Source organism: Grammomys surdaster, unplaced genomic scaffold, assembly GCF_004785775.1.
Source record: "Grammomys surdaster isolate TR1022 unplaced genomic scaffold, NIH_TR_1.0 150, whole genome shotgun sequence".
NCBI lineage: Eukaryota > Metazoa > Chordata > Mammalia > Rodentia > Muridae > Grammomys > Grammomys surdaster.
This window is the reverse complement of record NW_021604608.1, coordinates 19,028,742-19,047,313: the sequence shown is the minus strand read 5'-3', so window position 1 is coordinate 19,047,313 and position 18,572 is coordinate 19,028,742. Positions and strand designations below refer to the sequence as shown.

General features: G+C 41.6%; 1 protein-coding gene across 3 annotated transcripts in view; it reads left to right on the top strand.

Annotated features, from left to right (window-relative positions):
* Nucleotides 1-18,572, top strand: part of Tmem156 (transmembrane protein 156) — a 38,096-nt gene that overhangs the window by 4,846 nt on the left and 14,678 nt on the right. For all 3 annotated transcript variants that reach the window (XR_003711155.1, XM_028765301.1, XM_028765302.1), the window contains exons 2-5: nt 7,201-7,470; nt 12,643-12,903; nt 14,532-14,651; nt 17,583-17,666. Coding sequence is in view for 2 of the 3 variants with exons in the window: in XM_028765301.1 (XP_028621134.1) it covers nt 7,201-7,470; nt 12,643-12,903; nt 14,532-14,651; nt 17,583-17,666 (735 nt within the window). In the remaining variant the exon portion in view is untranslated. The remainder of the gene's footprint in view (nt 1-7,200; nt 7,471-12,642; nt 12,904-14,531; nt 14,652-17,582; nt 17,667-18,572) is intronic.

Genomic DNA, 18,572 nt, shown 5'->3' with positions numbered 1-18,572 from the left:
ACACACACACACACACACACACACACACACACACACACACACACACATACCCCTCAGCTGTTATGAAGCATTATCCTCAAGACACACTAGTCTGAAAATTTCCATAAAGAAGGACAAAGATTAAATGGATAAATTAGTTTTGTCCTGACGCTACTGAAATTTCTGAATCATCGTAGTTTTAAGATGCTGCAAGTTACTGTTCTGTACATATTTTAGGCAATGTGCTTGCAAATGTGCTGGAGTCAAATGTGTCCATCATTTCTGAAAACCTGGCTTTATGGGCTGAGCTGCGGAGCTGTGACAACAGTAACTCTTGCCTGAGATGCTTCTAGCTGTTTGTTCCATTATATGACCGGAGTGGTGTGGCGAATGTTTTCTTAGTGTGTCTAACTTTATTGTTTTTAATAGAAAATCAATCAATAGAAAAACATTTTATTTTTAAATTATTTGTGTTTTCATACATTTTAAGTATACTATAAATAGAAATTGTAAAATTTTGCATGGTGGCACTTGTCGGCATTCCTTTCCCATTACCCCACCACACACACACACACACACACACACACACACACACTGATTTGTCTTTTCGTCTATAGGTTACCTGTTCTTCTCATTCACCCTTTAGGCTGCTGCCTGTGTCTTCACAGTCCCCCTGGTATCCTCATGTCCCATTCACATACATATTTGATTCTAGAATCTCTATAAGACAGAAAATGCTGTATCTGTCTTTTTGAGCTTACGTTATTTTTGCTTCACGTGATATCTGGTTCCATCCATTTTCTCAGGGATGACTCAATTTCATTCTTCTCTACAGCTGAAGAGAGCTCACATTTTCTTTATCCGTTTTTCTGGTGATCGGTAGCTAAACTGGCTATCCCTGCTTATCCATTGATACACATGGATGGGCAGATATCTTTGTGGGTGACTGACTCATTCCTTCAGGTATATCTCCAGAACTGGCATAGTAGTTCTATTTTTAGTGGTTTTGTTTTGCTTTGTTTTTTGGTGTGTGTATGTGTGTTGGTGATGGTGTTGATGGAACATGTGTGTACCATGATGCCCATGTGGAGGTCAGAGGACAACTTTGAGAGTTCCTCCTCACCTTCTATGTTTCGTGAGGCTGGCTCTCTCTTGTCTTACCATTGCACTGCTTGCTCCAGGGTAGCTGCTGGCCAATGAGCAGAAAGGGAACTCTACCTTGACCTCCTGTCTTGCCAAGAGTGCTGGGATTGCTGACAAGCACCACCATGCTAGGCTTGACACAAGTTCAGGGAATCCAAACTGAGGCCGTCAGTCTTGTTTGGTAACACTTTCACCTACTAAGCCATCATCTCCTTAGCTCTATTTTTAGTTTCTTGAGAAACCGCCACATAAATTTCCAAAGTGGAGGCACCGGTTTATACTCCTTGTAGGGGTGCCTAAGAATTCCTCTCTCACGATGTCATTTGTTACCATTCTTTCTCTTGATGGAGGGTAAGCCATTCTGACCGCGCTAAGAAAGAATCTCAACATAGTTTAACCTGTATTTCCCGATGGCTGATGGTGTTGGACACAAATGTTTATTGGTCATTAGATATTATTCTATTTTAGAACTCTCTATCAAATACATTTAGCTGTTTATTGGTTGTATGTGCATGTGCGGGCGTGCGTGCTTGCGTGCATGTGTGTGTGCGCGCGTGCATGCGCATGTGTGCATGTGTGTAGTTTCTTGAGTTCTGTATAGATTCTGTATATTTATCCTCATGTCAGATGTATAATTGACAGAGCTTCTTCTATTCTGCAGGCTGTCTGTTTATTCTGCTCTGCAGAAGCTTTTCAACTTAATGCAGTCAGGATGCCCCTGTGACTGGGTTCTAGTAAGGGTCCTCTTTTGAGATATAGACTGTCTGGTTCCCCTGAATTTTCATGGAGCAAGTTATCTCCATGACCCGGTTTTATAGAGCACAATCCTCACTCTTTCGAATTTTACATTCATGAATTAATTACCCCATAGACTCCCTCCAAATATCATCATATTTGGACTTGAGTTCAGTAGATGAATTTTAAGGGGATACAAACAGTACATTGAGTTGGTTATTTAATTGTATAGGACAGTGCTAAATATTCTCCTCAAATGATTATATGAGCACTGTTCCTAGTAGCGAAAGTACTATATATCAGGCTTTCACTGAGTATCATGAAGCTGCACATAGAATACATGTACTCTTATATAATCCATATGTTCCTTACAGAGCTTACTGACAATTTACTAACTGGAAAATAGCCGAGGCATTAGGGAAATAAGACTCAACTTAGAGCAATGGGGGAACTGTCTGGCTGTGGGGAAACTTTGTTTGTTTTCACCTTCAATAAAGTAAGGGGGAAGATCTTATTGAGAGTTTATGCATATCTGCCATAATTTGGATACTGGGGTATATTGTGTGCAAGGTATAAAAAATTCAATGCAAGAAATGAACTGAAGGTATTTTGGATCAATAGTGCCATTAGACACCCAGCAAAGGCAAATACCAATATTCTGTGGAGGAAGAGAAAAAAACTTCAAACCAGTCCTCAAATAACTCCCAAGGAAAATAAGCTATTAACTAAAACACATTAAACACATGTAGACTCAACAGACGAGAATCATAGAAACAACAGACAGCAGAACCAAATCTTAAAAGAATATTATATTACTTATATTAATAATTAAAGTATTATACATAAATACTTAATTATTTCAGTAGATAAGAGAAGCCTTAAAAATTATGAATAATAGAAGCATACATTTGGATCTTTATTTCATATTACATATGGAGCCAATTCAAAACACATTTAAAAGCATTGTAAGATCCAAGACTGGCAAACTGTTAGAAGAAAAGATTCTTGATTTGTTGGTCCCTACCATGACTTTTAGAAATGTCATCAAAAGCAGAGGGAACAAAGATTTTTAAGATAGACACACAGATTTGCATCAAACTAAAAAAAAAAAAATCTAAGCAATCAACACAGCTGTGGACAAGAGAAGATATTTTTAAGACACAGTGTAACAGCTACATTCACCAATTTGACTATCACATTGTATCCAGAATTAAGATGTAACTTTCCAGCTTCTCAAAGAGTTCTCTCTTGCTCCAACCCTTCCACTGCCGAGTATTGTGCATTTTCCTGAATCTCACACAAACGGAATCATGCGACACACAGTCACCTGTGTGGTGGCTTATTCGATTGCACAAAAACACCATTGTGATCTGTCCATGTTGTTATTTATGGTTTCTTCTGTTTGTCCCTGAGTGATATTCCACCATATATCAGAGGTTGTTTTTAGATTCACTATTTGCTGGAAATGTGGATTGTTTTTAGTTCTTGACTCTTATAACATTGGAAAGCTACCATAAAGCTTGTGTGCAGGTAAAACAGAACCATCTGATCATTTGGATGTTTTTATTTGTGTGTGTAAATTCCTAGGAGTGAGGTTTGGGGACCATATGGTAAGTATATATTTAACTTATAAGAAAATGAAATCTGTTCCCCAATGTAGTTGGGCTATTTTGTATTCCTATCAGGAATGTATGACTGTATGATGTCACACTTCAAAGCATCATTATTTTGAACAGCTAAAAATGGAAACAACCCAAATATTCACTGTCAGAAAATAGATAAATTATATAATATATTCATTCATAAGACCCAACAATTTAACTACAGCTGTGCAAAGCCAACATGACCAAAACATATTAAGGGAAAAGAATAAATCACAGAAGAATATGTATGGTAATGAAATGCATTTGTATGCCTCTAAAATGTGCCAAGGTGCAGGGGGCTTCTGAGAATGCTTCAAAGGTGTTGGCAACAGCCCACATCTTAATTTGGGGAGAGGAATACTAATATTTGCTTATTTTCATTCTCCCTGTCCCCAGATTTTTTTTTTTTTTTTTTTTTTAGACCTGGCTGTCCTGGAATTCACTCTGCAGACCAGGCTTGCCTCGAACTCAGAGATCTGCTTGTCTCTGCCTCCTGAGTGCTGGGACTAAGGGTGTGTGACACCATTGTCTGGTGTTATTTTCCTCCTTTAAGGGGTGCAAAGCATCTTGTACAAACATATGTGTGATATGTTCTTACTGTGAAAGTTAAGGAAGGAAAGTACAGTTCTTTAGTGTTGTTGTTTGCTTTTCTTTGAAAAGGAGAAAATAATTGGCCTGGACCTTTTTCCTACTCTGTCATGTGTTTTCCTAGCTCTATTTAGTATTCTGCATACTTCCTCAGGGAAGGTGCCAACTTGGTACTGAAGTAATTCTGGGATGCATTTGCATCTCTCAGAGTGGGCAGGTAGATGTCTGACTCCAGGAACATTAATGGAGGTAGTTCAATCCACAAAGCTCTGTTTATGGAGATGGGAATGTGATCCACCCAATGCCTAACGTGGTTGGGGAGGATGATTTACTTCTTAAAATTATACCAAGAAAGCCTGTGTCCTCTATTTATTCCTTTTCCAATAGAATTATTTAAAATTGAGGTTTAAAGACCACATAAAACAACCTGATAGCCAAATATATAGGGTATTTCATCCATTCTGTAAAGCTGGGCTGGCCACTTAATTGAATAAGACTGCAATGTTGACAGCAAAATTGTCTCACTCTCCTTTCTAGGTCTTTATAGCAATATAAATTCAGGAAGTTGAAAATCTCACAAGATCAAAGCGCCAGTGAGCAAGATGGAGAGGTGGCAGGAAATACAGGCTTCATGTGTCTTAGTAATAATGAGAGAACCGTGAGAGAGCTCTGTCAGTGTGTGCGCGGTCATCCACCCCCTTAGACTATTGTTACTAAACAAAAAAATTTTTTTTTAAGATTTATTTATTTATTCTGTGTCTATGAGTACCCTGTCACTGTCTTCAGACACACCGGAAGAGGGCATCAGACCCCATTACAGATAGTTGTGAGCCACCAGGTGGTTGCTGGGAATTGAACTCAGGACCTGTAGAAGAGCAGTCAGTGCTCTTGTTATAGTTATGAACTCTCTACAGTTTTTACTGTAAATATTTATAAGATCATAAAATTTATTTGAATAAAATTCTGCTCCTCCAAGAAAAACCTTTATTAACAATTCAATTTTTAAATTTCTTCACTGTTAGAAATGACATGTGAATGATTTGAGAAATACTTTCAAATACAGGCTAGGATATGAACAGTTAAATTATTAAATGACAGTACAAATCACTAGTAATCAATGCTTATGGAATTACTATTAATATATAAACCCCATTAATTGAAACTGTTTCTTAATATTAGTCACTAGTTTGGCTTCCTTTTAAGCCTGAGCCACGGTTGAACTAAAAGTATCTACTTTAAAACTGGATTACTTGTTCTATTGTGCTCTGTGGCACTTACAGATCTAACCTACATCTTAGAGAGGAGGTGAATAAGCCACCAAGAGGTAGGATGGATTGGCCATGTCAGCTGACAGTGTCTGAGTCACTGGAGGATGTGTCACCTCGTCCTTAATGGGTCTCACTGCTAAGTGACTATTCTCAATTATGCAATGATCTCAGATTTGTTCATGTTGATTAATCCACAGGTAAATCCTAGCCTAGGAAAAAGATGCATTTAAAATTTATTTGTTCTTATTTTGTGTGCATTGCATTGGTGTTTTGCCTCCCTGTATGTCTGTATAGGGGTGTAAGATCCTCTGGAACTGAAGTTACAGACAGTTGCAAGGTGCTGTGTGGGTGCTGTGTTAGCTCGGGCCCTGTGCATTTAATTTTTTTAAAAAAATCTGGAACACAGGATCACATGTTTAAAATTCTGAAGGCCAGAAGAGGGCATTGGGTGCCCTGGAACTGGAATTACAGATGGTTGTGTAATCACCATGTAGATGCTGAGAACTGAACCAAGGTCCTTCAGAAAATTAGCCAGTGCTCGTAACAGCTGAGCCATCTCTCCAGCCCCAAAGGCTGGAGATAGGGAGGAACTGCTCACCCAGGGCTGGGAACAAAACAGTCTAAAGTCACTTTGTGGTGGATTTGGTTTAACACTTGTATTATGTTAATTAAGTTCCCAAAAGTACAAGAGATTCTGCACCTAAGACGCTGAGGTCCTGCCCCCAGTTGGCTCTGATTGGTAAGTAAAGTTGCCAGCGGCCAATGGTTGGGCAAGGAGACAGAGGCAGGACTTTAGGATTCGAGGGGAAGGGGAACAGAAGGAGGAGGATTTAGAATCACAGTGGGAGTAGGGTGGGGGGAATGAGAGTGGGGGGGGGGTGGGAGGAAAAAGTTCTAGACTTGAGAGCTGCAGAAGAGAGAGAGGGCATATAAATCATGTAAGAGCCGGGATAGAGCAGCCCTAGGGGGCCCTGATTGGGTCTAGGGTAGCAAAGATGGAATCTAGATTCTAGTAATAACTCAGGAGTGTCAGAGGGGAGGTGTTAGCAACATGGAAGTTTGGGAGTGGCCTAGCCATTGAGCTGTTCAAGACATATTAAAATAGAAGGCTGTGTCTGTGTGTCTTTAATTTGGGAATTCCGAACCTTGGGGCAGATAGCGAGGAACTCGCGCCATGCTGGTGGGCGATTTGAGTACAGAATAATTGCCTACTGCAACATCTCTTTGTCTACTGGCTCTCACTGTTTCTGGAAAGTCCATTCCTTCATTAGAGCCTACTCTTTTGGGGATTCCAGCATATACTGAAGATCCACTGAGACATCTGGCCTTGTGGACTGAACAACTGCTGGATTCTTAAACTCCCCATCAGTAAACAAACACTGTTGGTCTAGCTGGACTGCAGCCTATAAGCTATTCTAATAATCATACATATATGTATACAAATTATATATATATATGTATATAAATATATTTTCATTCATTCTATCAGCTTGTCTTTCAAGAGACCCCTGACTGATACAGAGCAAGTTTTGACAGAGCCGAAAGAATAGAAAGCAGAGACACAGAGGAGAAAGTACTGTGACTACGGGGACACGGGTGTGCAATAAACCAAGGAGCGCAGGCAGCTACCTGGAGCTAGGAGAGAATCAAGAAGACTTCTAGATTCTCTAAAGCTTATACACTTCAGGATATCTAACTACTGACATTAACCTTGAACTTTGGGCCACCCATTCTTATTTTGAATGGCCAATAAAGGAACAACGAAGAGCTTACTTTGTGTTTATTCAAATGTCAAAAACTCAGGAATCCACAGCTAAAAAGAGTTTTGCTTTGTTTCTTTGCAGAAAGAACCCACGAGCTCTCTTGTCTGGAAGTGTGTTTACTGCCTAATTTCACCTATCCACTTTCTTCCTTCAACTTTTCTTCTGTGGCCTTTTTGCAACCAGCAGAGGAAACGCAGACTATTATGGGAATCTCTCCAAATCACTCCAGTTTCCAAAGCTTCACTGAGATTTGCCAAGGCATCACAAGTGGATTGCCGATATGCTCCTTGTGTTTGGTTTGTGAATCCAAAGGAGACATGGATTTCGCTTCTCAGGAACAAACATCAAAAGGTAAACACAAAGGAATAGATTGACATTTACCAAGTCTAAATTAAGTTGTTCTGGAAAAAAAGCAAGCATTGCAGGGCTGGAGAGCTAGCTCAGTTGGTAAAGTGCTTTTTGCCTTACCAAGTAAAGAACTGAGTTTGAACTCCAGAACCCACATAAAAACTGGGCACTGAGGCTTGAGGGAGTCTCAGCATCTCTTTCAGAGGTCCAGCATCCACATGGAGCTGCTCACACCTAGCTGCTACTCTAGTTCTGGGGGATCCAGTACACTCTTCTGGCCTCTGCAGGCACTGGACTTGTGTGTACATGCATGCACACACATGCATAATAAATAGCAAATAAATACTAAAGAAAAGAGAAAGCTGGCATGCTGGAGAGCCTGCTTGGAACCCCAGAGATGCCAAAGTGGGAGACAGAAACAGGCAGGTCTCTGGAAGCTCACTGGCCATACAGAGTAGGCTACTTGGTGAAATTCTACCAGGTCAGTGTCTCAAACAGAAGTCACCTGAGTCAGAAGGCACCTGAGGAATGGCACCTGAGGTTGTCTCCTGACCTTCAACTGTCTGTGCTTGCCTTAAGACACTGGGCCCCACCCCCAAGCATTCTGTTTTAACATCTAGTGATACTGGAACACAGTGGTGTGGCTTCTAATGAGTGATTTCACAGAGCTTTGTAATCTTGATGGATTTTAGTTTAACTTATTGAAAACAAAATGCTCCTTCATAAAATCCATCAGAATGCCAGTGTAATTCACATGCATTTGCTAGCTAAAAGCTTAGCTGGGTATTCTTTTCAGCTAGTTGTTGTTTAAAATAAAACTTAAAAACAAAGAAATAAAAACACTTCTAAGTAAAGGTTTAGCAATCACCCACCAGGTATGATTGATTGTCTTTTGTCTGGCTCTCCAAAGGGCCTCTCGAGGGCAAGACCTTTGCTTTCATTTACTACCATCTCCCCTCTTTCAGCATCATGCCTGATGTAAATCACAATAGATACTCAATAAATATTTGTTGAATGAAGGAAGGAACAAACAAAGGAATAGCTGTGTATTCTTTGCAATGCCTAATGGGGTATTACATATGATCATAGTTAACTTGGACTATCAAACTGATGTATAACTAGTCATGTGGGGAGAGGGAATCTCAACTGAGTAATTGCCCAGATAAGATTGGCCCGTAGCCATGTCTGTGAGGCGTTTTCTCAGTTACTAGTTGATGTGTTGGGCCCAGCCCACTATGGGTGGTACAGTTCCTACTTGGGTGGCCTGAGCTATTGAGGAAAATTCAGGTCTCAGTTTGAACTTAGAATTCACTGTCCTGGGGTTCATTCTGGGAGGAGCACATTCCTTAGTCAGAGGACACTTGCTGGATTAACATTCAGAGGAAGAAGGGAGAGACTGATTAACATTCCTCAGACCACAGGGGAGGGAATCCATCTGTGAGTGAGGAAGGCCCAGAGCAAGGAGACACATTCCAGGAGAGGGGACAGGATGGGAGGTGATCAGGAAGCTGGGCTCTTAACGTGATAAACCTGGGCAAACGGAAGATACTCATTGTCATAAAAAAAATAATGTGCAAATCTGAGTCACCTAGAGACCAGACCTGGGAAGGTCAGCCTTTGTGGTTGCCCTCATGAACTCTGTATACAAACTGCTCCCAGCTTTGGCTCGGGGTTCTCCTTGCCTGAGTGTGAGGGAACCCCGGTGCACCAGTTATCAATAAACCTCATGTTATTGCATCCAGTCCGCTGTCCGTGAGTGCTTCTGGGGGAGCGCATCACCTGGTTTGGATCTTAGAGTCCAACATTATCTATATAAAAAGGGTAACTGAGCAAGTCAGGGTGATCCAACCAGTCAGCAATAGCCCTCCACAGTCTCTGCTTTAGTGTCTTTCTTTAGGTCCCTGCCTTAAGCTCCAGCCCTGGCATACCCCAGTGATAGACTATGAACTGTAAGCCAGATAAATCCAAGTTGCTTTTGGTCATGGTTGTACCCACAATAGAAAGCAATAGAAAGTAGAACCCATGTGTTATGAGATCCTCATATATGACATAGTTAATTGAACTGAATCAAATTGACCACTGAGAAACCAAGCAATTCATTCACAACTGTGAAATATGCTGGTGGCCTCAACCCTCATCATCATCATCACACCACCACCATCACCACCACCGCCACCACCATCACCACCACCATCACCGTCATCCTTTATTTAGCAGAGGTGGTGCTCCTGTGTCACTAGTTACTGAATTTTTTCTTTTTCATTCTTTGGGAATAGGAACAATAATCCTTGGCATTGGCTTTGGACAAAATTATTATTCCTGTAGTTTTGAAACCATCTTTAGATTTTGCCCCGAATCTACAGAAAACGAGTTGGGGCAATGCCTCTGTGATGATGGAAGACTAGGAAGCATTTTAAAAGCAGGTGGTTGGCAGCCATCACTGCTCTGCCACCTCAGACGTCTGTGAACAGGGCTTTGAAGTGTGGCAGTCATCCTGGCTGCGTAACAAATCACCCCACCAACAGCGGCTTGAAATACAACAATCCCCTCTTCTTTTTTCTTTTCCTTTCCCCTCTCCCTTCTCTCCTCTTCATCTTTGTTCCCCTCCCCTCTCCTTCCTTCTCTCCCCACTCAGGTTTGGGGCGGTACACTCTGTTGCAGCTGGTGAGCAGATGCAACAGCTCAGGGGGAGCAAAAAAGCTGGGGACAGCTCCCTTCACAAGGTCACCTGGGAAGACTGAAATCTTTTTAAAAAAGATTTATTTAGTTCTATTTTGTGTGTGTATTTGCTTGTATACGAAGTGCCCACAGTGGCCAGAAGAGGGCATCGGATCCCCTGGGACTGGAGTTGTAGAGGATGTGTGTGAGCTGCCATGTTGGTGCTAGGAATTGAACAGGGTCCTCTGGAAGAGCAGTGCGGTCTCTTAACTGCTGAGTCATCCCTCTTATCTGCTGAGTCATCTCTTCAGACCCTTTATTCCTTAGGCATTTGCCTGTCAGCAGACATTCAGGTGGTTTCCCTATTTCAGTTACTGTGAACTGTGGGAATACAAATACATCTTTGAGAGTCTGATTTCGGCTCTTTTGGTTATATGCCAGAAAGTGAGCTTGTTGGTGTAAATGGTGATTAGACTGTTCAGCCTTTGAGGAACTTATTTACTATTTCCCAAGCTGACTTGGAAATAGTATCTATTCCACTATCAGAACAAGGACTCCAAATTCCCCCCACTCTCCACAGGACTGTTTATTCATCGTCTCCACACTCCACGGGAGTCCGGTCGTATCTGACTGTGGTGCAAACTTGCATCTTTAAGATGACAAGTGATGTTGACCATGTTTGCATACAGCCATTGGACATAGGTCTTTTAACAGATATAAAAATCTGTTTAAGTTCTGGAGGGTTTGTTTGTTTTGAGACACGGTTTTCTTACACTACCCATGATGGCCTTGAACTCCTAGCAACCAGCAATCCTCCTACCTCAGCCATTACCATTGTACCTGACATTTGCCCATTTGAAAATCAGATTGTCTGTTTTTCTTCTTACTTCTCTTTCCTCGATGGGAATTCCTTACATACCCTGGATATTAACTTTTAGCAGCTATACACTGTGCTGCTTTCTTCCCATCCCATGGGATGGCTCTTCCCTCTGTGGATGGTTTCTTTTATGTTGTCTTTCCACTTGCATTCACCTAGGTCTTCCTTGCAGCAAGGTAAAGTGAGTCTTTTCACGGTGACTCAAGACTCTGGTCTCTGTGTCCCAAAGGATCAAGTGGAATGTCTTCACTTTTTTTTTCTTGGTGATGCAATGCCATTTCCCCCCTGCACTTGACTATCTTAAAATTAGGTCTGGGGTCTTGAGAAAATGACCACAAAATATAAAATATTTCAGCAAGGCAAAAAAGGTTTGCTTTTATAGAAGGGTGTGTAGCCAGCCTTAATCAAACAAGCAAGTATGCCCTCCAGGAGTCTCACTGGATTTTCAGTTCTAACTACAAGGGGTCCTGCGCCTCACTGGGAGTGGCCAGCACTTAGCCTTGCATTCTGCGGCTGGCTAACTTAAAGCAATGCAACTGAGAACTGCTGAGAACTGAGACAAGATGCTACAATGTTGAGCCTGTACTTTGATCTTAGGAAACTGCTGACTGGGAAGGAATTTTTTCAAGGTGGTAGCTTTACAAAGTTCTTTAAAGACAGAGCTAACTGTGTCTCCTTTAAATCTTTGATAGAAAAGACAATGTTTCATTTACATCCCCACAAGGAGAAACCAGCCTAACTCTCCAATACTCTCTGGAGAGGGAGTTAAATCTCCCTATTTGTGGGAAGTCGGTAAAATTTTGAGATAACCTGTGGTGCAGACTGAAATGTATTCTCTCAAATTTTAATATGTTGAAGTATTAACCTTCAACATCTGAGGCTGTGACATTATTTGGAATAAGATTGTGGTACATACAATTTTCTTAAGATGAGATCACCATCCTGGAACCTAGCCCAGTATGACCAATGTCCTTTTAAAAAGGAGAACTTTGGGCTAGGGAGGTGCTCATTCTTAAAGTGCTCACCAGGTAAGCACAAGGACCCAAGTTAGATCCCCAGAACCAGAATGAAAAGCTGTGTGTGTAACACATACTTGTAATCCCCCCGCAGTGGGGAAGTGGAGACGTTAGGATCCCTGGGACTGGATGATCAGCCAGTTGAGCCAATCAGCAAACCCCAGGTTCCTGCAAAATAACAGAGGCTCACATCTGCCCCCTAAAGGCGTACATGTGTAATGCAGGCACACACATCAGTTTACCAGTACACATACTATGCCAATACATGGACACAGAGAAACACACACATGAAAAGTACCACGTGAGGATGAAGGAAGTGGCTAAGGCGGTATTTCTGTAAACCAAGGAAAGCCAATGATTTTTAAAAAGTTACAAATTTGATAATTATTTGTAGTGCCCATAACTTCTTTTTCTATTTTGTTCTATACAAAAGAGGAGATTGTTTGAGGTTGAGGTTGAGTCTTTGGTTGGTTGGTTGGTTGTAACCCTGGGTGGCCTGGTACTGTCTGTCCTACCTCAGCATCTCAGGTTTCACAACTATGCCCAGTGATACTTAGCTCTGAATTGTGTTTTCTTATTAGATATCACCATTCTTCAAATAACCCGTTCTTAACCTCTCTGTAGGTCTCGTCATGAGGGGATTAATGGAAGTGAAGGCAGGTGACTTTTCTTCACCCTGTCGGTATTTCAATATCACCGCTGCTCTTATAGCTGACCCTATGAAGGAAGACAACACTACCTGCACCCCTGAAACCCATCCTGGAAAAGCCACAGCTGTAGACGAAGATCCAGCCAGGGAGATATCTCTCAACCACATGTGTAGATTTATAAAAAACACGAACAACTGCGCTCACATTTTCTTGCACCTAGAAATGGATGTAAAATGTAAGTTTGAGAGGAAATTACAGGTTATGGTAGAATTTTGGTATCTATACATAAAATTAGGAAAGAGCTGTCACCAAATGTCACCTGAAGTCGAGTAGCTGAAGAATTTTGTTCCTGAAATAATGCAGCCTGAAGGAACTAGTCTTTTTATCTGTTTACCTTTCCTTTCAAAATGTGTTTTTATGGGACTCAGCCATAACCAGAGACAGAGGTGCTGTAACTGGGCTGTGAGAAACAAGACCCGGGACACTAGGAAGATTCTTTGCCCTAGGATAACTGTAGTATGTCTGGTATCTGTGCTCGACACACCTCAAACAACCTCAAACCTCAGAACTCAAAGGTGGGAGTCCTTTTAAAAGGTAAATATCCATATAGAATTAAAGTTGGCTTTTAGCCAATTCACCACATCCTCTCTCAGACTTGACACAGCCTGAGTGAGGTGAGTTTTCTGATGGGATGCTGTGTGGGTTAGGCACTTGGTAGTCACTGGTTGATTCTAAGGGGAAAGAAGGTCAGATGTATCTAAATTCTGTTCAAGGCTGATTAAGTTCCTAATGCCCTGTTCTGAACTCCATAGTTAATATTATTTGGCTAGGCGCTGTTCCCCACCTCACCAGTAAAGACTATGATTAGAAAGCATCTTATGGTGTATCCCTTCAGCAAGTGTCTTCTGTATGTCAAGCAGTGTGCTGGGATGGGAGCCCAGAGTCAGATGAACATAAAACTAGAGAAAAGAATCACCTATAAACAAGTGCCTCCTGGTGATGCTCCAAAACTATGGAAGTCTCCCCGTTATTTTAGAATGCTTTTCTAAAGCTTAAACATCTTAAAGGTAATTATTTTTTAAAATAATGCTTCCAGCAAACATAGATCTATAAGGTGTAACCTCCCCAAATGTTCCATCACAGGAGTCTCTGGGGACATTTTTTAATTCAAGCTGTAACAGTCTATTACCTGGCGGAGGCAGGGTTTGATCCATCATCTCTCTGGCCACCCATCCAGCTCAGTGGGATCCTCTTGTCTCCGTCAGCCTTCACATTGTTGCCTCATCTCCAGGGCTCTTGCTGGACCATTGTTAATTTGAGCACATATTTGAGGGCCCATGACCAAGATGATTAATGGCACACAGCTCTGACTCTAGGGCTGCTGCCCTGTGGCATTCTTGATATATAATAAGAACATTGATATTGGCATCCCCTGGAAATGAAATTAAATGCCAGGAGTTTGAGTTGAATGGAACCCTGGGAGCCACTTGGCCAATTTCCTCATTTAGAAGCTTCATTTCATATAGTGCAAAGGTGTTCAGGGGAGCAAGTGACCCTGTTCCAGTTAAGGGTGCAAACGCCTTCTCCATTAAAGTCATGTACCACAACATTGCCTCTTACCTGAGGTACTATCTCACTGTGTAGAATGTGTGTGGGTGTGTGTGTGTGTACATGTGCATGAATACATGTATGCCATGGCACATGAGTAGAGCTCAAAAGACAGAAACCAGGAGTTGGTTCTGTCCTTGCTCCCTGTGAGCTATAGAGATGCTAGAACTGCATGCAGTTGAGTACCTCACCCTGTTACTAGTCCTTTACTGGTCTTTATAGTGTTTAAATTTTTTTTTTTTATAATTTTTACAGCTGTCACTTGTTCTATGAAGATCACTTGGTACATTTTAGTGCTATTAGTTTTTATGCTAGGTATCATCTTTATTATCCACAAAATACTTGAAGACCACAGGAGAATGCGGAGACGGCAGAGTAAGTACTGAGAAATAAATGCATCACAAGGGTTGTCTCTGTGGGGGCATTCCTTTGCCCAGGGAAAATCATACAAACACATGCTTGCCCCTCCCCCCCAATTTTCTTTTTGGTTCAGTCAGCCACTTATTGTGTACCTACTATGTTTAAATGCTGGTTCTATACTCTAAGAGATTTCGAGTGTAGGGTAGACACCAACACCAGTGGTTGTGTGCCGTTCTCTTACATGGAAAGGCACATAGACAAGAAGGCAGGGTAAAGAAGGAGCTGTCTGGATGGTGGCTGAGAGGGCTTAGTGAAGTTGAGGGCAGAGAGAGGCAGAAGACTTGGTGATGTTGCAGAGTCAGAGACCCTGAGCAGAGTGGCCTCTAGGTGATACTATGAGTTCGGACAATTACTAGTTAAGTACGGGTAGGGCATAACTGAAAGAAAGCTTTTAAGTCAGGACGGTAGAGCAGTGTTAAACAGCTTTAATCATTAGTATGACACAGGCATCACCTATCAGGAAAGACTGTGTGTGTACATATACTGGCTGCATATCAGACTTAACCAGCGCTTCTTATGTATGTGCTTGATCTCTTAAAGAAGGTATGAGAAGAATCACCACAATAATAGGCTCTGAAGACATGTGGACTCAACTCAAATGCTCATACTGCTATCTATAGCTTTGAGTGGGTTCCCATTGCAAGACATGGCTTTCCTCTTCTGTCCTACAGGGTACTTGCTTCCACCACATGGAGCTGGGATAAAGAGATCACTTAAGGAGTTGAACTATGTGAGGACATTGCTAGTGTTCTCTCTCTCTCTCTCTCTCTCTCTCTCTCTCTCTCTCTCTCTCTCTCTTCTTTCAGGTTTTCCCTGTATATCCCTGGCTGTCCTGGAGCTTTTTCTGTAGACTAGCCTAGCCTCAAACTCATAGGGATGTCTGCCTCTGACTCCCTAGTGGTGGGGTTAAAGGTGTAGATCACCATTGCACCACACATTTTCTTTCCTCCTTTTGGTTGGCACAGCCAGTTCTCAATGAAGGATTGTAGTATTGTCCGTCAAGTTTACTTCTTATGTTCTTATGTTCTTTGACATGCAAGGTTGTTAGTTATTGCAGCAACAGAATGACTAATGTTCACCTGTAGACAAGCCAGGGTTCCCAGTGTCCTTGATTCCCTGGATTAAGACTTTGTTGTAGGAGTTTTTGAGAGTATGCTCAGTTCAAGTCTTATCTCTGATACCTTAGTAATAAAGGCCTAAAGTGTCATAGTTAATGACATGACACTTTGGGCATTTGTAGAGTAACAATTTTCACTAGCTGATCAAAGCATGTGTCTTGGATGGCCTTAACTGTCAACTTGACATGATCTAGAATAACCTCAGAAGGAAGTCTCAATGGAGGGGTTGCCCAGATCAGATTGGCCTTTGGGCATGTCTGTGTGGTTGGTAGGGTTGTCATGTTTCTTAATTGATATAGAAGGAGAACAAGCCCACTGTGGGCATCACCATCCCTAAGCAGGTGATTCTGAACTATATAGGACAACTATGTAAAAAGTATCAGCCAGTCTGCAAGCCAGCTGGCAAGCAGCAACCTCTGTGGCTCCTGCTGTACTTCCTGGCTGTGAAGTGAGTTTCCTGGTGGAGGTAACACTATGCAGAATAATAGCAAGCAGGACTTCGTTGGCTTCCATCAAAGCTAGACTGTTACCGGGAAGTATAAGACAAATAAATCCCTTCCCCAAGTTGCCTTTGTCATAGCTCCAGAAGGAAACCAGAACAATATGTGAACAGTACTATTATTTTTGTTTTATGCATGAAAAGGGGAAAAATTACCAAATTCGGAAAACTTAATAGTTTTATTCAAAGCTACACAATTAACAAAATCACAGTATAAAGTCTTATATCTGTTTTTTTAAAAAATATTTATTTATTTATTTCATGTATGTGGGTACACTATCGCTGACTTCAGACACACCAGAAGAGGACATCAGATCCCATTACAGATGGTTGTGAGCCACCATGTGGTTTCTGGGAATTGAACTCAGGACCTCTGGGAGAGTTAACTTAGCTCTTAACTGCTGAGCCATATCTCCAGTCCAAGACATATAGGTTTCTTATAGGCATTGAAATCTTTGTTATTTTAAGTAAGTGTATGTTATTTGAAAATAATTCATAGTTCTTTGTTTCCTGAACTATTTTCCTATATGAATACAATTAAGCAAGATACAAGGTAGGAAAATGCCTGGAAAGACATGGGAAGTGGGAAGAACATTAAATTCTTTCAAACATCTATCCAGATGACAAGTTTTATGGCTTTCAAAAGTTTCTCTTACAAGTCTAAGCATATAAAGTAATGAAAAAAATAACAATACTGATACCATTACACATAATTAATCTGAAATGTTTCTTAAATATCCTGCATATCATATCAATGTAGTAAAAATAGTATGCTGTAAACAAGGGCTGATACTTTTCATGAGCAGTTGGGCCATAATGCTATTTACTGTAGTGGAGAAACCATTACTTCAGAAAGAGTCTGTGGGGTTTTGCTGTTGTTATTGTTTAGTGGTTTGTTTGTTTGTTTTGAGACCGGGACTCAGTATGTAGCTATGGCTGGTCTGGAACTCACGGAGATATGTGTCCCTCTGCTTCTACCTCCCCGGTGTGAGGTTAAAGACTTGCCCTTGTGTTTGTTAGTGAAAGAGGACTTAACAGTAAAAGCCCTTAAATGCCTTGTTGCTAAATCCTTTGAACTAGGACAAGAAGACAGCAAGAATATGATTTTGGAAGGGAGAGGGACCAGGGCCTTACTATGTAGTCCAGGCTGACTTCAATCAGGATCCTCCTGCCTCAGTCTCCCAAGTGCTGGGATTAGAGGCGTGGATCACCACAGCTAGCAGAATGTATGGTTTTCATCTAAATGCCTAATTTCTTGTCTTGGAACAGGTCATAAGTACAAATCTACATCTGTTCTCTTAAGAGGGGGTGACTCTGCGAAGCTGAGCCCTTTGAACGTGAGGGTTATTCCAGGTGAGTTCTGTGGTAGCCTACGGCATAGACAGGAGATCCCAGAGCTGCAGTATCTGTTCCGAGCAAACTCGAGCTCCGAGTTCATTTTAAGTAGCCCTGGGTTGAGAATAAACGAACTGTGGGCAAATGGAATCCAGCTTAGTATGTCTCATTATCAGGGGACAGTTATGATCAAAGCCACCTCCTTAAATAATGGAAAGTTTGCCTAATTGGCAAGAAGAAACTGGTGTGAGTAGGCAGGGGAGCGAAAGCCATAGGGAATATGCCTGGGGTTTATTTTTAAACGAGACAAGATACCATTATTTCTTAGAATTGCATGAAGTAATTGTAGAGTGGGCAGAACTTCTGCTGGAGCCTTCACTTCATGGGGTGTCGTTGTATAAAGAGAACTCCTAATAGCCTCAATTAAAAAACCCCCTGTCCTCTCCAGAGAAGCAGGGAGGGACTAAGGGGATCCTAATTAGAGCAGCTAAGACGGCTGTGAGCACAGATGCTCTGGCTCCAACTTCGTCTCTTTGTGATTGTGTGGCCTCCTTCTGAATTCCTGCTGTCAAATCACATTATAAAGAAAGACTATGATATGGACAGGGGGATGCCCTTTTCCTTCACCAAAGAGAAATAAGTTTTTAAAAACTAGAAATTGAATCTAGGGCCTTGGGCATACTAGGCAAGGACTCTACACCACTGAGCTATTTTGAGGCAAGTTGCTAGAATTTAATGTGTAACTGAGGTGGTACTCAAACTTGTGATCCTCCTGCCTCAGTCTCCTGAGTACCTGGGTTTCTAGGTCTGTTATTAAGGCCTGGCTTGTGTTTACTCTCCATTTTAATCTCTTACAGTCTGTGTGATAATTCCTGACCCCTCTCTCTCTCTCTCTCTCTCTCTCTCTCTCTCTCTCTCTCTCCC